Consider the following 20,585-nt stretch of genomic DNA (forward strand, 5'->3'; position numbering starts at 1 on the left):
GTACTGTAGAAGGGGATAAAGCCCTCATAATACACATGAAGAATATGTCAGGGAAGACAGTCCAAGTTACTCTTGCCTCAGGCAAAGGCAAACCCATCCACAGTATTGTTTTTGCTCAAGGACCTCGGTGCACTTGGTGGGTAACATGGAAGGATGGGGTAATTCTGATATGTACCTCAAAGGGATTTGATTTTGGGTGACTATAGCCAATGAATTAAACTGTATGATGTAAATTGCTATATAACCTTGCCACTCTATGTCATCGCTACTATAGTTGGTATATGCCATATCAATGGTACTACAGTAAAAATCATCCAGATGAATGAAGAATGAGTTTTGATGAAACCAAGCAAAGCGCAGTGCTGATGGAATCAGAACTGGCTTCAGCATGCAACAATCCAACACTACACACCCTCTCTCCTGCCCTGAAAGACTGTTATAACAGATGGAGCCCAAAGTCCTGGACTAAATGAACTCAACAGACATTTTAGACGGATGGCTTATAGACTAAGGGAATTGTATTTGTGTGTATATATCAAGAGACAGGAAAAAACAGTGGTGACTAATTGGAATGTATTGGAAAGTGTAGGACCTGGTCATGATGCAGATGGTACAGAAAAAGGGTGGACACCGTCCTGGTTTCAGCTGGGATAGAGTTAATTTCCTCCCTAGTAGCTGGTATAGTGTTGTGTTTCGAATTTAATATAAGAATAATGTTGATAACACACTGATATTTTAGTTGTATACTAAATCAAGGTCTTTTCAGCTTCCCAGATCCTGCTAGTGATGAGGTGCACAAGGAGCTGGGAGGGAGCATAGCCAGGACAGCTGATCCAAACTGGCCAAAGGGGTATTCCATACTGTATGATGTCATGCTCAGTATATAAACAGGAGGAAAGTTAGCTGGGGGGCCATTACTTGAGAACTGGCTGGGCATCGGTTGGCAGGTGGCAAGCAATTGCATTATGCACCACTTGTTCTGTATATTCTTTTATTATTTTCCCTTCCTTTTATGTCCTATTACACTCTCTTTATCTCAACCTATGAATTTTATATTTTCCAATTCTCTCCCCTATCCCACTGAGGAGGGATGAGAGTGAGCAAACGGCTGTGTGGTGTTAAAAAAAAGTTGCTTGTCATCATCTCTGAAAAGCAAATAGTTTTACTCATCATTGTCTTACAGCTTCAAGATTAGTTTCCATTGCAGCAATACTGCTACCCTGCCATCTTTTTCCCAAAACAGTACCAAGTACTCCAGGAAACAGATTGCTGCTTCCAAATTGTTACTTTACTATTCCCAAAACAAAGTTGACCTAACTCTCCTCATGGCACCAGAGCAGCTATTGCCTAACATTCCATCAGCTTCACTGGGTTTGTCCCTGTGCAAGGACAAGAGAAGGCTGCAGCCCCCATCCCAAGGCTAATACTATATTTATGAACCATACTTCAGCCCAGGTGCAGTTTTCAGATGTCTACCTCCTAAATTCAGTTGCTTAAAACAAGCATAGCATTCTCTAGTGACACTGGGGAGAAAGGTGGGAACAAAAAAAAAAAAAACAAAAACCACCTCCAAAACAGGGTTCTCCCTGAGATTCTTGCATGCACTCCAAAATTTTAGTTGCTGTCCCATGTTCTGGGTAAAAGTTGAAGATCAGAGTTTTTTAGGAGAGTTTAGATTACTAGACCCCAACCTTTCTGAACATTTTCAAATAAGCTCATTCTTAAGAGGTTTTCAACAGGATGACATACCAGATTTTGAGAGATAAGTCCTGTAGTTCTTTTTCTATTGTATCTTGTCACATGAGAATCATATGGTACTAAGTGACAGCCAGAAACAGCTTACTATAAAACAAGCCTCAGGCATTGTTCTACCACTGGAGTCTGAAAGGTCCTAGAGGGAATTGGTGTTTTCTGATGTAATACAGTGGGCTGCCAGCATTAGACTGAAATCAACAACATGCAATATCCTTTATTACATTAGATCAGCACAAGTTATGGTTCCAGAATTCCGCAACTTCTAAGTTGTTTACTTACTTTCGTCACTTCCTCAGCCCATATCTAGTCAGCATTAAGAGTGGGGGGGGGGGAAAAAACACAAACATACAAACTTAGACATTGGTGGTACTTTAATACAGGGTGCAACCCTACTTTGGCTTTTAACTACCTTCCTGTCCTCAGAACTTCGCAGGGATTTGAGGAGTGCTATAAGTAAGTTGCCCAACGCCCTTCAAACACAATGAAACTACAATAAGCATGGATAGCATTAAATCTGTGAAGTAAGTTAGATACTGAAGAGTGTATGACTTATAGAACTTACATGTTAACAAGAATCTATTTAAAACAAGCTATTACAACATAAGACGTAACTTCTGAAGAAAGTAACATGAATCAGACACTAAATTATCTTATGGAAGAATGTAAGTTACCTCAAATAAATATTGGAAAACTACAGAAAGCTATTCTCATTTTAACACTATGTTAAGTAAGACTGAGACAAATGAATGATTTCTCTTGCTAATTCCATTACTGGTTTCCTATTTCACAAGGATTTTTACTGAAATGTAAATTTAATTAAAAATATTAAAAATATCTCAAACAGAGTATTAAAGTAGCAGCAAGTAGTACAGCAAAATCATAGAACCTCAAGGAATTTACAAGTTAATTACTTCAGCTTGCTGTTCCAACTTCCTCTTGCAATGCAGTTCTCCTTCAACCACCTTCTGCAGTTGTACAAAGATGACACAGTCAGGACTTTGGTAGGAAGAAACGTGCACAAAGGTTGCAGAAGAAAGTTGTAACAAACAAATTCATCCGCTCTTCTATCTTTTCACAACTGAGAAATCTTGAACACTAATTGAGATGAGACTCACTATGCTGTGCAGATCCAAGACCCAAACCAGGACAGGCTGAACAGCACAGACTATGTTGTACATAATTAATCTCTTTCTTTCCCACTTTCACAATTATGGTGCTAAAACCAGCTGCACTAATGAGTCCTTGCAACAAATTTAGGATATACTGTACTCTAAGTTAACCCATTAATTTCCGTGACATTATTCAGTTTCAGTTACTTGTAAAACATTGCTTGAAGGGAATAATTTTTACATATTACTGGCTATTTCACATAATTCACCCCTATTCATACTAAAAAAAAAAAAGGAAATTAAATTATTCCTTTCCCTCCAATGGATGAAATTCATTTCAGAAGTAATTAAAAAAAAAACTCCTTTGCATCCTAAGTTTACTTTCATAAACTCATAGAAATCAGAATACAATACCGTATACTTCAGATTAACAGAAATATTCTGATAAAAACATCTAATGCTGTACTGACGTAAGTGTTTTTAGTACACTATACCAATCCAGTTTGGAATGGAAAACATCTGAAACAAGAACAAAATGAGCTGGATAGCAAGAGGAAACATTTGATAGGAAAATGAATGAACACAGGAGGCCAACAAACCTTTAGCCATTTTACATGCAGCAAGTTGAGCACGTAAGAGACATTTACCATAATGTTATTCTCTTCAGGCTGAGAGGTGTTTAGTTGCTTAAATGTATAGATAAAAGACAAAAGCAAGTTACAACATTGTGAATATAGCAGGTGAACAGGTTATTGGCACAAAGCATGGCAAGTTTAAGCTAAGCAAGACTGTAAACTGAATACAGATAAATAAAACTGTTTAGATTTCTACTTTAAACACTGATCTCACCTATGTCAGTAGTACAGTAAACTTAGAGAATGTAATTTCTCCAAACATTAAGTGTTCTTATAACAGGGAACAAAATAATCAAATGTAGATGCAATTTATCATTTTTATCCTGTCAAAGAAAGTAGTAAAGCATAAAAGTTTGCATTGTAACTCTATACACTTTGCTAACCTATCAGTTCAGCACTGTTTGTCAGATACCTTCCTTCATAAATGAGCCAGCAGAAGATGAAACACCTGCATCACACCTATATTCAGGTTAGTTCTCATTTCTGTGTTGCAGAGGATAAAGTACAGATGCAGTTTTTTCACTTCTCCGAGAATTCTACAATCCAATACTTCTTAAACATGCACACTGCTATTAAAACGTAATTAAAATTGGAAGTATAGGAAAAGTAGTGAAGCAAGAAGCCTTTAAGAGCACCAAACTATTTGTGCATAAAACTGTGAACTACTTACTATATAAATATTTAAGACTGGTCAAGTAGTAGCAGCAGCAACTGGCAATAATTTTGTCCAAGCACCAAGCTCTGGATGAGATGGAACTCATACATTAGCGATGGAACTAAAACTCAAGTATAGAGACTTTCCTTTAATACGAAGCTCAAGGGGAACAACTTCCTTACAATCTTTCTATTGCTATAGAAAAGTAAGGTATATACCTTTTCTATTGCTATAGAAAGTAAGGTATATACCTGCTACCACACCACAAAGGACGTTAATAACAAAAATACTTTTTTTTTTTTGAGACTTAAAGGAACAGTTTACTATCCATTGCTTCTCTATCCATTGCTTCCAAATTCCACTGCTAGCTGACCAAAACTCTGCTCTCCATTGTTAGTCTTACAAATTAAGAAAGTAGATGAAGTTTTTTGCATAAGACTTACATAACATAAGGGGAAATGGATTTAAAAAATACAGACAATTTAAACACACAGAGACAGTGTGCACAATGTGGAGGATTGAGACACAGAAGCAGAACTGTCAGGTAGAGACGATGTTGATTTTTAGAAAGATAGCCATCCCAAAGATGCGAGGTGCTTTATCTACGAAGCTCTTTCAGGCTAGTGCTCCATTCCAAAAAGCCTGCAAAATCTGTCAGTTCTACTTCTGCCTCTTCATCCTGTACACTATCTGTGTGTATTTAATCTGTCTGTATTCCATCATCTGTGTGCATGACCCCTACTGCATTAACCCTCATGGGAAAAATCACTTCACTATCTATCATTAACTGCTGCACTTTTAGGAATGCAATCAAAAGACAGCTATGAAAATGCTATAAGCACACCCTGCTGAAATTGCATACATTCAATTATTTATTCCCTCAGTTAGAGGCATGTTAAGAGTTTAAAAAGCAAAAGTTTTCCGTTTATAGTAATTTTAATCTCCTTGAACAAGCATTTCTTGAGGAAAAAAGAACGGTTAAGAGTCAGTTTAAGAGTCTGCCCTGTTTGGCAGTGTGAAATAGTAAACAATATAGAAAGAGTAAACTACAAATATTATTTATATAGAGAAGTCAAGTATATATAGGTTCGTCAGTTGGAAGTAATTATACATATGCTTCAGCACTTGTAGAGCACTTGACCTTTCAATGATTTGTATTTACAACCACCTTCTCAGATTGTAGCAAGTCATTTTTGGCAGCATAGGCTCATCTAGCATGGAACAAGGCCAGAATTATTTTCTTGGGTCAAGTAAATTCAACTTGATGGAATGTCTAAAAATAGAAGACTAACATCTTGATCAGCAATTCACTTTCATTTTCTTGTGTTCCACAGAGGTATTTTTCACAACTTATCTAGAAAAATAATGAGGATAAGAACCTAGGACTGGAAACATAACCAAACAGTCAAGTTTATAAATGTATATCAGTAACTTGGAAAGTTATGGACAAAATAGAAAATAAATAAATAAATCTACTTACTGCAGCTCGAGCTTCTGCAACTTTTGCCTTCTTCAATCTTGTTTTTGCTGCATCCAAATCTAGTCTTTTATTCTGTAATAGTTTACGTTCTTTCTGAAAGCGAGTTAGGTTAGTTCGTGAGAATAGGTACACATACTCAGAAGCAAAAGTCTGTCTACCTGGAAATTTTTTAACAAAGTATCACATGCAAAAAGGTTCTTCATTTGAATAGAGAAGCAGAATTAGATCCTAATCATTCTCACACATTTTATGCTCAGGACACATACTTTTAATAGAACAACAGTTACAAAGAGCAAGTTTTCAGAATTATTTTGATTTTATCTGCTCAAAAGGAAGGCAAATACACCAAAGGTACAAATTCTACCTGAGCTTTTCTACATTAGTTTGAGAAAAGCAATAATGCACAATCATCTGTTTCTTAATTTTGAAGATTTACAGTTTCAATTGGTGTGAAATATTAAAGAATGTAAAATTCAACTTACAGTTATAGTTTTGTAGTCTCCTTCAATAAAATTTCTTAGGGGAGTGAGAAAGTTTATGGCAGAGGTTTGAATTAGTTCTCTGTCCGCAGTCCCAATTCGCTTTTGTGTTTCTCCACACTTAATAAGTGCGTTTCCTGCAAAGGAAAAAAACGTTAGTTCCATAGTCACTCAGGCAGGTGGTCAACAAAACAGGTCTACAGGCAGGAAAGTTTAGGCCAGCGGTTTGAAAGATAATCCGATGCCATTACAAGAGCTTGCACAAGAAGTCTGAATCAGCTACAAAAATAAAATCCAACCAAACAAACAAAAAACAAACCACCCACCCACGCCAAAATAAACAACCACCCAAACCAAACAAACCCACACAACAAACAAAACCAAACCTTTTTTATTAATAACAATCACAGGTTAAGACCAAAATTCAATGAGAAGAGATACAGCATTGTAGAAGTGGCACTGTCTATGGCAACTCCATTGTGAACGCCTATTTTAGAATTGGATATGGTACCTACCTGTTTTAATCCAACAATCTCCTTCCCTTACACCACATTTTTATTTAAGTCAAGACTAGTCAGTAGCAAGGAAAAAGCTCACTTAGCTAACTGAAAATAATGTACTTTTCCCCACCCTCATCTACTCCAAACTTCTAAATACACATTTTTAAATTAATTAGACAATACTTTGAAATTTGGTTGCGAGTTAGGTATTGAAACTGAAGTTAGCATATCAAGAATACAGTCATTATGTTCCAACAAATTGACACAGCTGAGTTAGAAAAGACACTAAGCTTTCAGAGAAGTAAAATATTTTCTGACACCACATGAAAGCTAACAGTATCTATCTTTATGCTAATAGTTTATGCTACTCATCTGAATTCTAAAAATTCTGCAAGTTAAGCGACAGTGTGCCTGTAAGTACAACTCTATTTGACGTTAAAAAGCAAGACTGAGGCTGATGATCAGAAGGAAGGCCTTCTGCATGTAACAGCATAAAACCATGTGGAAGTAAGAGGAACAAAGCCTGTCATTATTGATTTTGTATCTGTAAGTCTTCTATAAAACATTTACTTTTTTTTTTTTAAGTGCACTTTCCTTCTTTTAAAAAGGAACACCATTATTTCCAGATATAAAGAACTCATTCTTCCCAGAACAAAAGTTTTCCCTCCCACTGCAATTTTGAAGAAAGCAATTAGAGAGCTAACTATCAGACTTTGATTGCAGGCTATATTATATCAACAGACACCTATACATTTCAGTTGGTGAAGTTAATTTAACAGCTAAATCTGTTACCAGCAGCTTTAAGAGTTGTAGAGAACACTAGAATTAGACTTTATAATTAATGCCAGTGTAAAAACATTGGATATAACACCTCCAACCCTCCTGTCGTAGGTATATAAATTTGCCAGAGTTAATTTAACTAAACACTGTTTAGTTCTACACTCCTACCTTTAGCAAAATATTATATATTAAGAACAGCAGGAATATTGTGAAGTTAGAGAGGCTTCTTACTAAAGAAGTTAATTTAGGATAATATTTTCTCTCTACACCACAAATAAAATACATTAATGTTGTCAGATGTGCAAATGTGTTCTGTTTAATGAGGAAACTAAATTCAAGAATTATTTGTTCCAGTAAGAAAATTATCCATCCACAAAGACAGATATACAGTTATCATCCCAACAGCAGGTTCTATTTCTAAATTTGGATAGAAACCTTATCATTGATCTTCTAATGCTCAAAGTTATATAGCAAGTCATCTCAAACTGATACAAAGGTAATTGAACTGTTTCACCTAGAAAGACACATGAAATATAATTTTATATTGTTAAGAAAAACTAGATCTGTCCATTTTCCCCCCTTCATTTCTGCAACACAATACATATTTTTTGCCTCTACTTACCATAGGCTGTTCCTGGGCCAAATTCATTCCCAGCATCAATCATATACTGGCCTAGTAACTCTGGATTATTCATGCGACTTGGTGCTTTGCGGTCCAGTTTCTCATAGACAAATTCTTCTATTCTGGCATCTAAAAAATGTTTATTTGAAATAATTACTGCCATTCAAAACACAACTTAGAAATAGAAATTAAAAAAAAAAAAAGGAAAAAAACACTTTCAAAATCCAGACATAACATTGACTTAATGTTGAGTGTAAAGATAAAATACTGTTCTTGGAAACTTTGTATTCCATGCTTGTCATTCTGTGTTCAAGTGTTCCTTAGAGCCATCTGTGAAAGTGAAAAATCATACTTTTCCTCTCCCTTCTGTCAGCAGATTTATACAGTTTTTCAAAATTTTATCCAGAAGTCTTCTCTTGGAGAGCATAATACTACACTTTTCTTTAACAAAACCAAAGAGTCTTTTTTAAATTCTCCAGGAAAAAACAGTAAAAATTGTTCACTAGAATTAGCAGTGTAGAAATTAAGTTCAATAACTACTGTAGGTTCCCTATTAAGATATTCTAAAAGTTTGGTAGCCTCAGAAATTATATCCTCTCTTTCCCACTCCCCTTTCTTCCTTTCCGAAAGAAACCACTACAGATACTAGAAAGCATTTCATTTTGTATTCCCTTCTTTCCTTAGTTTGAGCAACAAAATTATCAAAAAAAACTTGTGACTGTATGATCATTAATATCCATCGTAATAGCCACAGTAGCTTCTTAGATGAAAAAGCCTCACAGACAGAAACACACTGTTAACTACAATAGCGAACTCCTCAGATACAACACCCATTTTCTCTGACCAATTGTTTTGAAATCGAAACTAGCTCACTTCACGCAGTCAGCATGAACTAATTTCAGCCTGCAATACTACAGACAACCACAAAGAAGCTCTCTGATGAACAAATCTGCCACTGTGATGCAACCAAAAATAATACTGTTAATTAGACAACTTTCATCAGCACTGCTTTAAATAACTACTCTCTCATGAAGGTCACAAAAATTAACCTGACAGACAACCACAGGTACTAGTCCATCCCCTGACACCAAGGGTGAACCAAAAATGATCCAAATTCATTTGTTTTTCCTTATTCATAATACTTATTTTTGACTAAATGACAAAAGAACTGAGAAGTAATCTAAAATTATCGGACTATTACATGGGTCTGACCTAAAGGTGCAATTAAAACCGAAAGTCATTTTTTCTGCCCCTGACAGAGTGACTCCATTAACAACAACCAAAAGAAGCTCTCTACAGCATGTCATAGTCGTCCCAGTTAGGCTGCCAAACAGCTGAAGTTACATTCACAGACGAAGACCACTGCTTAATGCTGAGTATTTTTAGCCATCAGAAAATTGACTGGTCAGCATAACTGAGATACTATCACATATTATTCTTCTATTGCATCTTCCTCACACAGTTCTACCAGCCTTCAGCTAGTGATTCAACATTCTATAATTACAAGTTTCTGAAAAAGTCAATAGATATTACAGATACTGAATTAAATGAACAAATTTCCTCTGGCCTAGACAAAAGTAGAAGTTTGAGCTGGAATAATCCCTAAGTTCTACTGCGTCCTTCCCATAGGAACAGTAGTTTTGGTCTTGTTTTGGTTTTTTGAATATCACTTTTACGGAACTAAAGAATGCAACAGACTTTCAAAATAATACTTCAAAGGTCGGCATTATAAAGAATCTATCTATTTGGCATGAGAGAAGCGCTATCAGTATATGATTTACCTGTACTAATAAATCCTAACTCAGTATGTCAGTACAAGGAGAATATCTATGTTTCCAGTGCAGAAGTATCAGCAATATTATAATGTTATCACTTAAGTGAGTCTAAAAGGAGATTTATTTTTTTTTATAGTAGATTGTACAGTGACTACAGACCAGGTCTTGACTTGAGAACTAGATCTGGACACTAAGAAAATTCCTATAGCTGTCGACTCTAGTACAACTGCCACGAATGGCACAGATAACTGTAGGATACAAGTCTGAAACTGATATCCTCAGCATTACTACTCATAGCAGAGATGCCAGAAACAAATAAACACCAGAAAACTACACTTCTTCTACCCATGTTCTTTTATTCACTAGTGATGAAAACATATTTGAAACTTTGATACACCACACTTAGGCAATACAATAATCTCATCATTCTTTAGTAAAGGAATTATTAAAGACAGGCATTTCAGTTCATCTTCAAGCCGAATCGTATTGTGTAGGCAGATTAATGTAATGAAATTTCTTGAGCCACTGTATCTACCCTATGAAAACTTCAGAGTTCTTACAGCTACCTAAGGTTTCTGTAACTAGAGCAGGAAATTCAATTAAAAAGGAAACAACTCAAAAACCAGTCAACCTGAGACTGACCAGTGTATGGAACCAACACTACAGTTTGAAGAGCTCCGTCTAAAGCTTATCCCATTTGAAAGGCTAAGGAAGTACCAGCAATTGGTACAGTGTCTCTGATTCTCAGTAGCTCTTCAAAATGCGCTTTCCGTAAATCCAGCCTTCCAGTTTTAAAACGGCTATATTTAGCCATAATCTAAGGAATACCTACCTATTGCAGTAAGCACTTACACTGGCAAATCTATTAATTCAAAAGTTGCAAACAAAAACCTGAAGGGCTCCTTACTTGGATTTGGCTGCAATAATACTTCTGTTTGTTTCATTATTTTTTCTGTCCACAATTTAGTGCATTCTGCTTTGCTAAGAAGGTTCTCCAGGTGAGCATCCAGTTCAGTCTTCTCTGCTTGACCAAGCTTTTCTTCTGTGAACTATGAGTTAGATAGGTTGAAAATATTCAGTTAGTTCATAGAAATAATTTCCCAGGACAAGTTTCAGACAATAACTATTCACTCATAGTAGTTGCAGATCACATTTTCAAAGACACAACCATTATCCAGTCATCAATAAAAATCTAAGGACAAATTTGAAAGTTGTTAAATTCAACAACACACCTTTACTATTGAGACAAAAAGGGGCGAGATGGTATTACTCAGACCAAGATGAGGAAGGTAATTTACAACATTACAAAGAAACCCTCTGCTCTACTTGGTACTGAGAGTTCTCACCTGAAGCCTTTGTCCAATTTTGCATAGTGTGCTTTGAAAGATGAGACAAAAGGAAAGAGTCCAAAGGTAACAAAGACAACTAAAAGATTATGTCAATCTTATGTATTTTGTAATTAGGTTTGTCTCTTCTCCCACAGTAAGACCCGAAGACACAACAGATTCTCATTGCAGCTACCTTTAACGTGTTTAAAAAAACATCCTGTCCACAACAAACAAGACAAAAAGTACTGGGTTTTAACTTCAGCATGAATATTTAAATTAGAATTAGAGAAAGCTTTTAAAGACAAGGATTAAAAGCCAAAATAGACTTCCCTGGGAAGTTGTGGAATGTATATCTTTGGGGGCAGGGGTAGGGGGTGTTTTGCTTTTCAGAATAGGACAAATCAATGTTTGATGAACTATTTAGATACAACTGAGCCTGTTATGCCTTACAGAAACTGTATGACCTCTGTTGTTCTCTTCCAAGCTGCGTTCTCAGTGACAACGACATACCATGTAACCCCATTTAGCTAAATAAATCCGGCAGATGATTCATTTCACTTGATATTAAATTCATGCCAACTCTTGTTAATCCACAAGCAATTTGTACTTCAATCCCAGTTCTCCCAGAGAAGGGGAAGCCACACAGTTCACATCAAGGAACCAAGCAAAACTGGAACTGAGAGTTTTGCCTGCCTCTCTTCAGAGCAGTACTTCCTCATGATGATGATGATGTCATCACTTGACAGTCTATTCAAAGTCAGGCATTTTCAGAAGAACCCGGCTTATGACTAAATCTCTAACAAGCTTACCAGTTAAGAACATAAGACTGGAAGCATTTTGACTGTCAAACTTCATTCTTAACAAGTTCTTCAGTGGGCAGTAAGAAACAAGAATACAATACAAGTAAATTGCACTGTCCAAGTTTGTTTTAATTTCCATCACACGCAGAATGAAACCAACTTTGATAGCATGTACATCTAAAGTCTAGATAGGTGCTGCAGCATTTGCAGTTCTACATAAAAGCAAACTGCCTTGGTAAGAAAGTTCAGCTGCAGTATAGGGAAGAATGAAATTTATTTATGGATGTATTACTACTACTGTTGTTTAAAAGGCTCTTTAAATAGATGTCAGGTACTGTAAGTTTCTCTCAAAAACTTTGTACAGATTCATTATAATACGATACAAATGGTTTTTAGCTTAATTTTTACTAATTACAAAGAAGAGTATTTGTATATAAAATGGGCTTTCCTATTAATATTTCCATAAATCTTCTCAGCATTGTGAAGATTACTTAGTGAAGATCGTAATGTTGGATTTCACACATACACTTAAAGGAAAAACTTAATTTTAGCAATACTGAGCAGCATGTTGAACAGTTTCAATAGCTTCTGACATAAGAATGTTTCCAGCATCAATGTAATGCAACAATGCTGCCACTCTGATTTCTCATCTCGGTTACCCCAAAACCTGAATTTGAACTGGTCTTTCTGTTTCATGTCCTTTTCCAGGCATTATTCCATCCCTTAAAGATAAGGACAAAATAAGAAAAGTGGTGCTACGAATCAAGAATTTTTCTTCTGCTTAGAAAAACTGTTCCAAGATAGGCAGATACTAATGATTTTCTGCTTTGATTAGAGCTCTAAAAGTTTGCGTTTCCTTTTTATTAAAGCTTAAAACATGCCATACAGAGATACTTAATGTAAGCACTTGCTGGGACAATTCATATCAGTAAGCCATTTAATCCATCCATCTATCTCTATTAAATTCAAAACACATACACAAGTTGCCTGACTGCGACCAGCTCACACAGAAGGATATTGTACTGTTTTGCATACAACTGGGTTATCACAACTCGATTGACATTTCAAGTCTACACTGCTAAATTACTACAAGGAGAAATTACATTAAGATAAGCCTCTAAGTTCAGGTAGAAGTCATGAACAATACAAGTGTTTCTCCTACGAAAGACTAAAAGCCCTGCTCATTCCTGACCAGCAGACAGGCAGCTTGTCGATTACACGGCCTAGCAAGAGGGAGGACTCACATTCCTATTACTATGCTCTGTGGCATTATGTATTTCACCTCAAATACCACGAACTGTCACCATTTGCTACTTTGTTCCACAAATTGCAACTACTGCAAGATCAACTGAGAACAACTCCTTCAAGCATTTTCTGCCTGCCAGAAGAAAGGGTAAGCTTTGGATGAAGACAGCCAGTAGGGTTGATTTTTCTGTAGATTACTAACTAGAATATAGCAGTCTGAACACAGTACAATCACATCCACAGAAGGAACAGGTTTCCTGGAACATGAATATCAGGTGGCTGTGGGTAAAACAGCCCCAATCCCCTCATAACAGAAAAATTGGATAAGCCTGTAAAATACGAAGACATTCACCATCTTGTAAGTTGAAATGGAAATTTTAAGTAGGATTGCTACATACCACTTTATGCTGCTGCCAGTTTCATAGGGTTTGGTGGGTTTTTTTGTTTCTCATATCCCAAAGCAATTAGTGTCAGGTCATATCATGTTATCCAGCGACGCCCAAACGTAAGAGTTTATGATATGATAAAAAATCCACAAAATTATTACCCCTTTATATTATCTGTAGGCCTTGCACAGTAACTTTAAAAAAAACGGGAAGAAACAGCAGCACACAGAACATGAGTTACTCAGATTATAAAAACACATTAGCAGTTTGCTCCTCCTCCTCAATGGCTCCATTAAACTTCTTGGTTTAGGGGAAAGTGGCAGCCGGTAGAGCAAAATTATTACTTCCAGATTTCCACCGAATTTTAGTTTAGATTAAGCAGATAACTAGTGTAGCTATTCAGATGTAAACCAGCAATGCATATAGAGCATACTGGAGCAAACCACAGTTCACACTACCTTTAAACCATGACAGACTGCAAAAACCTACATTAGATTCAATGCAATAAGCTGATTTAAATGTAGAAAGTCAAGATAAAAGAGATGAAATCACAAGATCCCATCACAGGATCTTACAATGAAGGGTGAACTGCATCTAATTTTTTCCCTTGTGCAGCAAGGAAAGGGGTGGAGGATGGAAAGGAAGAGATGGTCTGAGAAACATGTAGACTTGGAAGAAGCCGGGGCGGGAGGTGGGGACGAGGAGGAGAAGCACGGAAGGACCTTCATCAAAGAGAAGCCACAACAACTGCTTTGAGTTCATTTAAATTTGAGCAACAATGTTTTCTGACGAGTTTGCATTTTCAGAGCCCTGCTGTGCTGATGATCACTCGTTCTGCTTCAATATTGCGATTTAGGGCAATACATCAGACCAGATAACACCTTTAATCACGTTCCAAACCTGACTGTGACCCAGTGAGAAACCAAAGTGGATTACTATGCACTGCTTGGATGTCCACCTCCCTACAGGAAATCTGTTCAGGTTTGATTATATAAAGAAAAGGGATTACGGCTCAGGACAACAGCTAAGGAACAAAAGCCAATTATAGTGCCCTTAGCGTGAAGAAAGAGGAAGGCCGATTCAGAAACAATGGGCTATCAAACAAGCTTAAAAACGATACCAAAGCTCAAACAAAACCAAAAAGCGTAAACAGGTACTTTCAAGTGTCACATCAGAGCTCGAATTTTACCGACCAGGCAGCGGGATACATTTTTAGCAGCCAGTAAAAACACCAGCTTATTTCAAACGAGACACACCTTTGTCCTTTCCAGGCACAGAGTCCGACTGCATCTCCCCGCAGCTGACGCCGGCTCGACTCGCCCCCCCCAACCCAGGCGCCTTCTCCCCTCTTTGCCCGCCCTGCCCTTGGGCTGCCTCGGCCTCCCCCGCGGCCAGCTGTTTTGCAACCAGCCTGCACGAAACCCCCGGGTCCTGCCAACCCCAGGGCTAGCCGGGGACCCGCGGGGAAAGGAGTCGGCTTGAGAAGGAGGCGCCTCACAGCAGCACATCGCCGCCCGGCCAGGCCAGAGCTCCGGGCTCACCCCTCGCCAGCACAGCCGGGCCCGGCGCTCCCTCAGCGCTGGAAGCCCGCGGCTCACCCAGCCGCCACCCCAGCCCCTCCCGGCCGCCGCTCGCCCAGCCCGGGGCGGAGCCGAGCGCCCCGGCCAACACTCCGCGCCGGGCTCGGCGGCGGCCCCGCGGAGCCAACCCGCGGCCTCGCCCGCCTCCTCCCACTAGGGCCGCGGCGGCGAGGCCGCCGAAAGGGCGGGCGGGCGGAGCGTACCTGCACGGCGCGGCTCAGGAAGGTGCCCGCATCAGCCGCCAGCTTCTTCACGTTGAAGTCCATGATGTTCATCTTCGGCGGGGGAGCGGGCGCTGACTCGGCCCGGGCACCCGCGGCGGCGGCTGCACCGCTGCGGCCCGTCCCTGTGGGGAGCCGCCGGGGGGCGGTGCCAGCCGTGGCCCGGCGCCGCAGCGGATTGGCTGCTGGCGCGGCGTCACCGGCAGAGCCCGGATGGGCCGGCGGAGCGGCGGCGCCTTCCTTCGCGGGCCCGGCCCGGCCCGGCCCGGGCGCTGCCTTGAGGGAACGGTGGGCGGGGTGTTCCGCCGCCGAGGGCCGGTGTCCCCGCCGCGGGGAGCCGAGGCGGTTACGGGCGCGCCCCGGGGCCTGCGGCGGGAGTCCCCGTGCGCGGGCGGTGGCGGCCCGCCCGGGGCGCGTTCGTTCGCGACCCTACGCAAGGGAACCCCGCTGCCCGGCGGCTGCGGCGCCCCTGGACCCGGCTCTGAGAGGACGAGTGCCTCTCGCCCGCATGTCTCCACTCCGGTGTTTTGTAGGTCAAACATTGGTTGTCTTCATGGAAGACAGTTTTCGGAAAGACCATGAAAATGTGAGCTGGCAAAGAATTTTTAGAAAGTCGTTCAGAAAAAGGCTGGTTTTTAAAAGAGCTTGTTTAGATAAACGTATACTAAGGCACAACTATAAAATCGCACCAAAGCGTTGCAAAGGGAGTATTTGAAACCTTGAGTTAGCATGACTTCATGCCAGCGATCAAGCAAATGAGAAGAAAATACTCTCTAATTTTAATAATTTCAATTATTTTAATACCTCTCGTCATGATTTTTGAATGCCCAAGAAGAGAAGAAAGGACATTTCTACATGGGCTAGCAATTAGAAAACAGATTGGCGCTGTGGTATCATTGGCAATAAACTAATATTCCCAGTTTGAGAATGATCCTGATTATTCAGTTATAATAATAATCCAAATGCTAAGTGATGTTTGGCTACATTTGATAAAGTCAGAGGAAATCCTAGGGCATTATGAGAAGAAGTGAATTCCAGAAAAAGGAAATAACTGTAACAATCAATGCAATCTTGCTTACATGCCGGCCAGATTCCAGGAATTAAAACCAAAACAAAACCCAGGCTGTGAGAAGTTCCCATTGTTCCTTTAGTACTGATGAAGAGAGGGCTTGAATGCTATTGTGTGCATGTGTTTGCTTTGCTTGAATACTTTTTACCTTTTTCAGCCTTTATTGTCTCACACATGGCTGTGTTTATACGTAAAAACTATATGGCAAGTTTTTTCCATTTCTTAAAATGAATTTACTAGCACATAAAGGTCTCACCTCACGTGAGATGTACCCCAATAATGCTTTGGGAGGGTGGTATGTTCAGGCTGAGATAGACAGCAACCACATGGTCTAGCTCTTCCCAAATGAAAATGCTGCTAGTTCTTCCCTGAAGCTTGCACCCTGTTGCTGCCCATGACATGTGGAAAGTGCTACTTTTGTGGTACATTGACTGACAACCTTGACACTCTGCTTTTTCCTTCAGGAAATGGTTAGATACCTCTCCTTTCCGGCATAACCTGGATGGAAGAGGAAGAAGACTTCCATCCCTTAGGACCCCATGGCTTAGAGAGTTCTTGTAGGATTTGGAATACCTACTTTTAATTGCTGCTTTCCTAAGGAGCCATAAACGGAACAATATCACTTCTTAGGAAAATGCCTTAAGTAGCCAGTACTTCCACCTTCAGCAGATGAGCTGTTTGGCATATGTGGGGCATTAGATGTGTTTTGTCAGTTGTCACTTTTTAACATCCTTTCTCTTTTCATGAATGTTTAAGCAGTCAGGATGTGAGTGGGAGGGAGAAAATAACTCTTCAAGCTAATTCTTACTACACTTATCCAAGAGAATATCTAGTGCATGTCATATATTTCAAATAAAACCCTAGTCTGGATAATTTTTTTCCCTGTTTTATCCTACAATGTAAAAATAAATTCAGTTATTGGATCACGTCCTGGAACTCCATGCTTCCTGATTTCCACAGTATTCTACTGCTCTTAAAACACTACTGAGTTGCTCCCTTTCTTGAAATTCTCTTTCTCCACACCTTGTAGGCCTATAACATAGTGTTCGGGACAAACGGACATTTTTGAGGGGATTCTAGAAGGAACAGGCATTCAGGTGGTAACAGCTGCATATTCGAGATTCCTGTTGTCATTTTAAGAGATTATCACATGCAGACTGTCTGCCCTGTCTTGGTAGGAAGCTTCAATACCTGGTTCTAGTAAGAAATGTGGTCTCTCTCTACAGTTGCTATTCAGAGCCAAAAACATTGTCAGGGATGTGTGCTTAATTTTAAGGAATGTATGATTGTCCTAAAATATTTATATTTTAAGGCAATCCTTTGAATACCACTTACCAATATCTAGTGTATCCACTGAGAGTGCTTCCAGTATTTTTTCCTTGATGCTAACGAGTCTTGGACCATATCCTTAAAGACTTACACTTACCAAAAAAACCAAATCAACCAACTAGCCAGACAAAATTATATAATATACAGGTTATGGTATAATTAAGAAAATAAAATATCTTTAGATAAAGAATAATAGTCTATAACTTAAGTGCTTTGGAGTCAAAGATTTAACAAAGACAACTCAAAAATGCCTCCGTAAGTCAGCTTATATCACTGTGAGAACACAGTAAATAAGCGCACACATTTGGTAGCATAAGCAATCCCAATAATGTAGTACTCATGTCAGAATTCGTACATATTTCGTTCTACAATAAGTTGAGTTATATGGGTCACATCTTGTGTCACTGTGTGTATATACGCTATTTCTTTCCCACGCAGGATTATGTAACTGCCACATATATTTGCAATGAAATGGTGGCTTTATGGATATTTATGTATTTATGTCATCTTTAATGCAGTAAAGCAGCGGGAAATGAAGAGGTCTGGCTATGTATTACTAGTCGCAACTCTGCAGAACTCCTACTATACTTGAAGAATAGCAGCAATCCTGGAACCAGATTTTCAAAATAGATGTGCATGAAAATCTCAAGGTAAATTTGATTTAACATTTATTAATATAGTGAAAAGACATATAAAAATAAAAGGAGCATAATGTGTCATTTTAAATAAAAATTATTAAACTTTACCTCTATTTAATAGTCAAAGCTTGTTTTGCGTTAGGTAAGGGCATTTGTTGTGTGTGAGTCTATAGCTTCTGTGCCAACATTAACAACTGTGAGCTTAGCTTGATAATAACCAGACAAAGATTATAAAAATCAGTAGTGCCAGCTGCCTGGCCTGTGTACAATCAGGCTTTCATGAAAATCTGGGGACTGGATTTGACAGAACCAGAAAGCAGCTGTTCTCAACATCCCGCTTCCGCTCAGAAACTGCAGCTATCTGAGTGCGGAATTAATGCTCCTTTTCACATGAGTGCACTCTTCCACTGACTCTTACAGCAGCTGTTGCTGCGCTTCCTCTAAACACTTAAACTGGAGTTGTACTAGGACTGCATGCAGCAATTGGAAAAACATTCAAATGTAGGCAAAAGTCCTGAAATTTCAGGGAACCAAACTAGGTAAATCATGTGTCATTTTTGTGGTCTTTGTCCTTTCAATATCATACTTCCTGGAGCCATAGTGGGTTAGCTTGATACCCAAGCAGGATCGTAATTTAGTCCCACATCCCAGCTGTCTGTCTTAGAAGAAGCTCTCTTATACTTGGAGGAAGATTATATGGAAAATTCTATAGGCCACTACCAGCCCCTATGGAACTAAAAAACCAAGTTTTGAGGTTTCTTCCTTTTACTGTGCAATGATATAGTTTAATGACTGGAGGTATATTTGCAGCTCTACCACTTCCCTGCTGATGACTGTGAGAAAGTCACTTTATCACATGGTACTACAGTTTCTCCACATGTGGCATATGAATAATTAAACTTACCCTAAACCCTAAACTTCTCCGTGGAACACCATGAGGTCAGCGTAGGGAGCTGGAAGCTGAAATTATTTTAAGAGCATTGGAAAGACCATATTGAGGAACAAAGCTTATAGGGTTCTGACTTTATCACATCTTTTCTAGCTAATCTGAGCTGGTGTGTAGCAGTTGTGTCAGCGACTGAGACCCCAGCTTACGTAGTTTTTGAGCATACATGCTGTTAGTGTAAACATAATCATCGAAATCAGTAAAACAGTCTTACCCTGTCATTTTGCACTTGCTTGTCAGAAATCATGAAAGAGCAAATTTTGTCTCTCTTTTGCAGAGATGTTTGGGGGAGTGCTGTATCCTGCATTAACTTGAACTGAATTCTTCAGGGCGTTTACTATAGACAATGCTGAGTAAACTGAAGCTCCTAATTCAAATAAATCTTCTTCATATCCTATAGTAAGAGCCAGCCTTAAGTGCTAAATTCAACGTTTAACTATTCATATTTGATTGTACTTTAAAATATGCATTTATATTAAGGTCAGAATATCTCAGAGAGAGATGCTTTAATCTAAACCGATTTTTGGAACGTATTGAAAAACTGGAAGTGTTGTTGGAGCCCACTAGATGTCAGTGCCGCCGCACAATAGGCTACTGCAGCTCTGCTGGCTAGGCAGGCAGGATTGGGTGTCTTCAGAGTGATGTGTGAGTTGTCTTGGATCGTGGAGACTGGCTGTGTAAGGTCTTTCATATTTTTATGTAACTCTAGGAAACAGTTCCTGGAACAGTGCTGCAACCCATTCATTCTGATTGTATGATGTAGTTCCTACCAAACAGTTTGTATGTAGCAGAAATTATTTAGGAAATAAGATGACATTTCAGAAGCAAGTAAAAGGAAATATCTAAAATCGATTAGAGGGAACTGATATCAGCAAATAACTCTTTGATTTCTGACTCTCCTCTCCATAGGAGTCTCTCTCCTCTAAAATGTGACAGCTATTCTGGCCTTGATATGAACTGAAATTATGACATTTATTATTACTTGGGGAAATGGAATTTTAGATATGAAAAGACATCCAATAGTAAGGTTCGTTAAGAGATGGCATTATGTATAAGTACAGAAACCCACAAAAAATAGGAAACCTAGATAAAGAAAAAAACAGAACTCGGGGAAAATACAGAAATAGGAAAGAAAATGTAGATAAATTTCATTCAAATATTAAAAAGTTGGTGGTGTTGAAATGTAAAAGGTAAGGTGGAACAAAGGGCAAAATTAGATGCTGCAGATACAAAGACAAAGAAGAAAACTTCAG

The 20,585-nt window shown here is 38.8% G+C and overlaps 1 protein-coding gene across 6 annotated transcripts in view; it reads right to left on the reverse strand.

The window, feature by feature from the left end:
• The window catches only part of SH3GLB1 (SH3 domain containing GRB2 like, endophilin B1), a 28,596-nt gene extending 13,144 nt beyond the window's left edge, over positions 1-15,452 (reverse strand). The window contains exons 1-7 of one of the 6 annotated variants that reach the window (XM_086617334.1): positions 15,333-15,452; positions 10,698-10,839; positions 8,016-8,144; positions 6,117-6,250; positions 5,635-5,727; positions 3,512-3,550; positions 2,035-2,058 (exon numbers count right to left, since the gene is read on the reverse strand). In XM_086617334.1, the coding sequence (XP_086473460.1) occupies positions 2,035-2,058; positions 3,512-3,550; positions 5,635-5,727; positions 6,117-6,250; positions 8,016-8,144; positions 10,698-10,839; positions 15,333-15,404 (633 nt within the window). In that variant the 5' untranslated portion in view covers positions 15,405-15,452. Of the gene's footprint in view, positions 1-2,034; positions 2,059-3,463; positions 3,551-5,634; positions 5,728-6,116; positions 6,251-8,015; positions 8,145-10,697; positions 10,840-15,332 lie in introns of all 6 variants that reach the window. The other 5 variants (XM_086617331.1, XM_086617333.1, XM_086617336.1 and 2 more) reach the window with 5 other exon arrangements.
• Positions 15,453-20,585: the final 5,133 nt, after the last annotated feature.

This window comes from Tauraco erythrolophus, chromosome 10 (genome assembly GCF_009769465.1).
Source record: "Tauraco erythrolophus isolate bTauEry1 chromosome 10, bTauEry1.pri, whole genome shotgun sequence".
NCBI lineage: Eukaryota > Metazoa > Chordata > Aves > Musophagiformes > Musophagidae > Tauraco > Tauraco erythrolophus.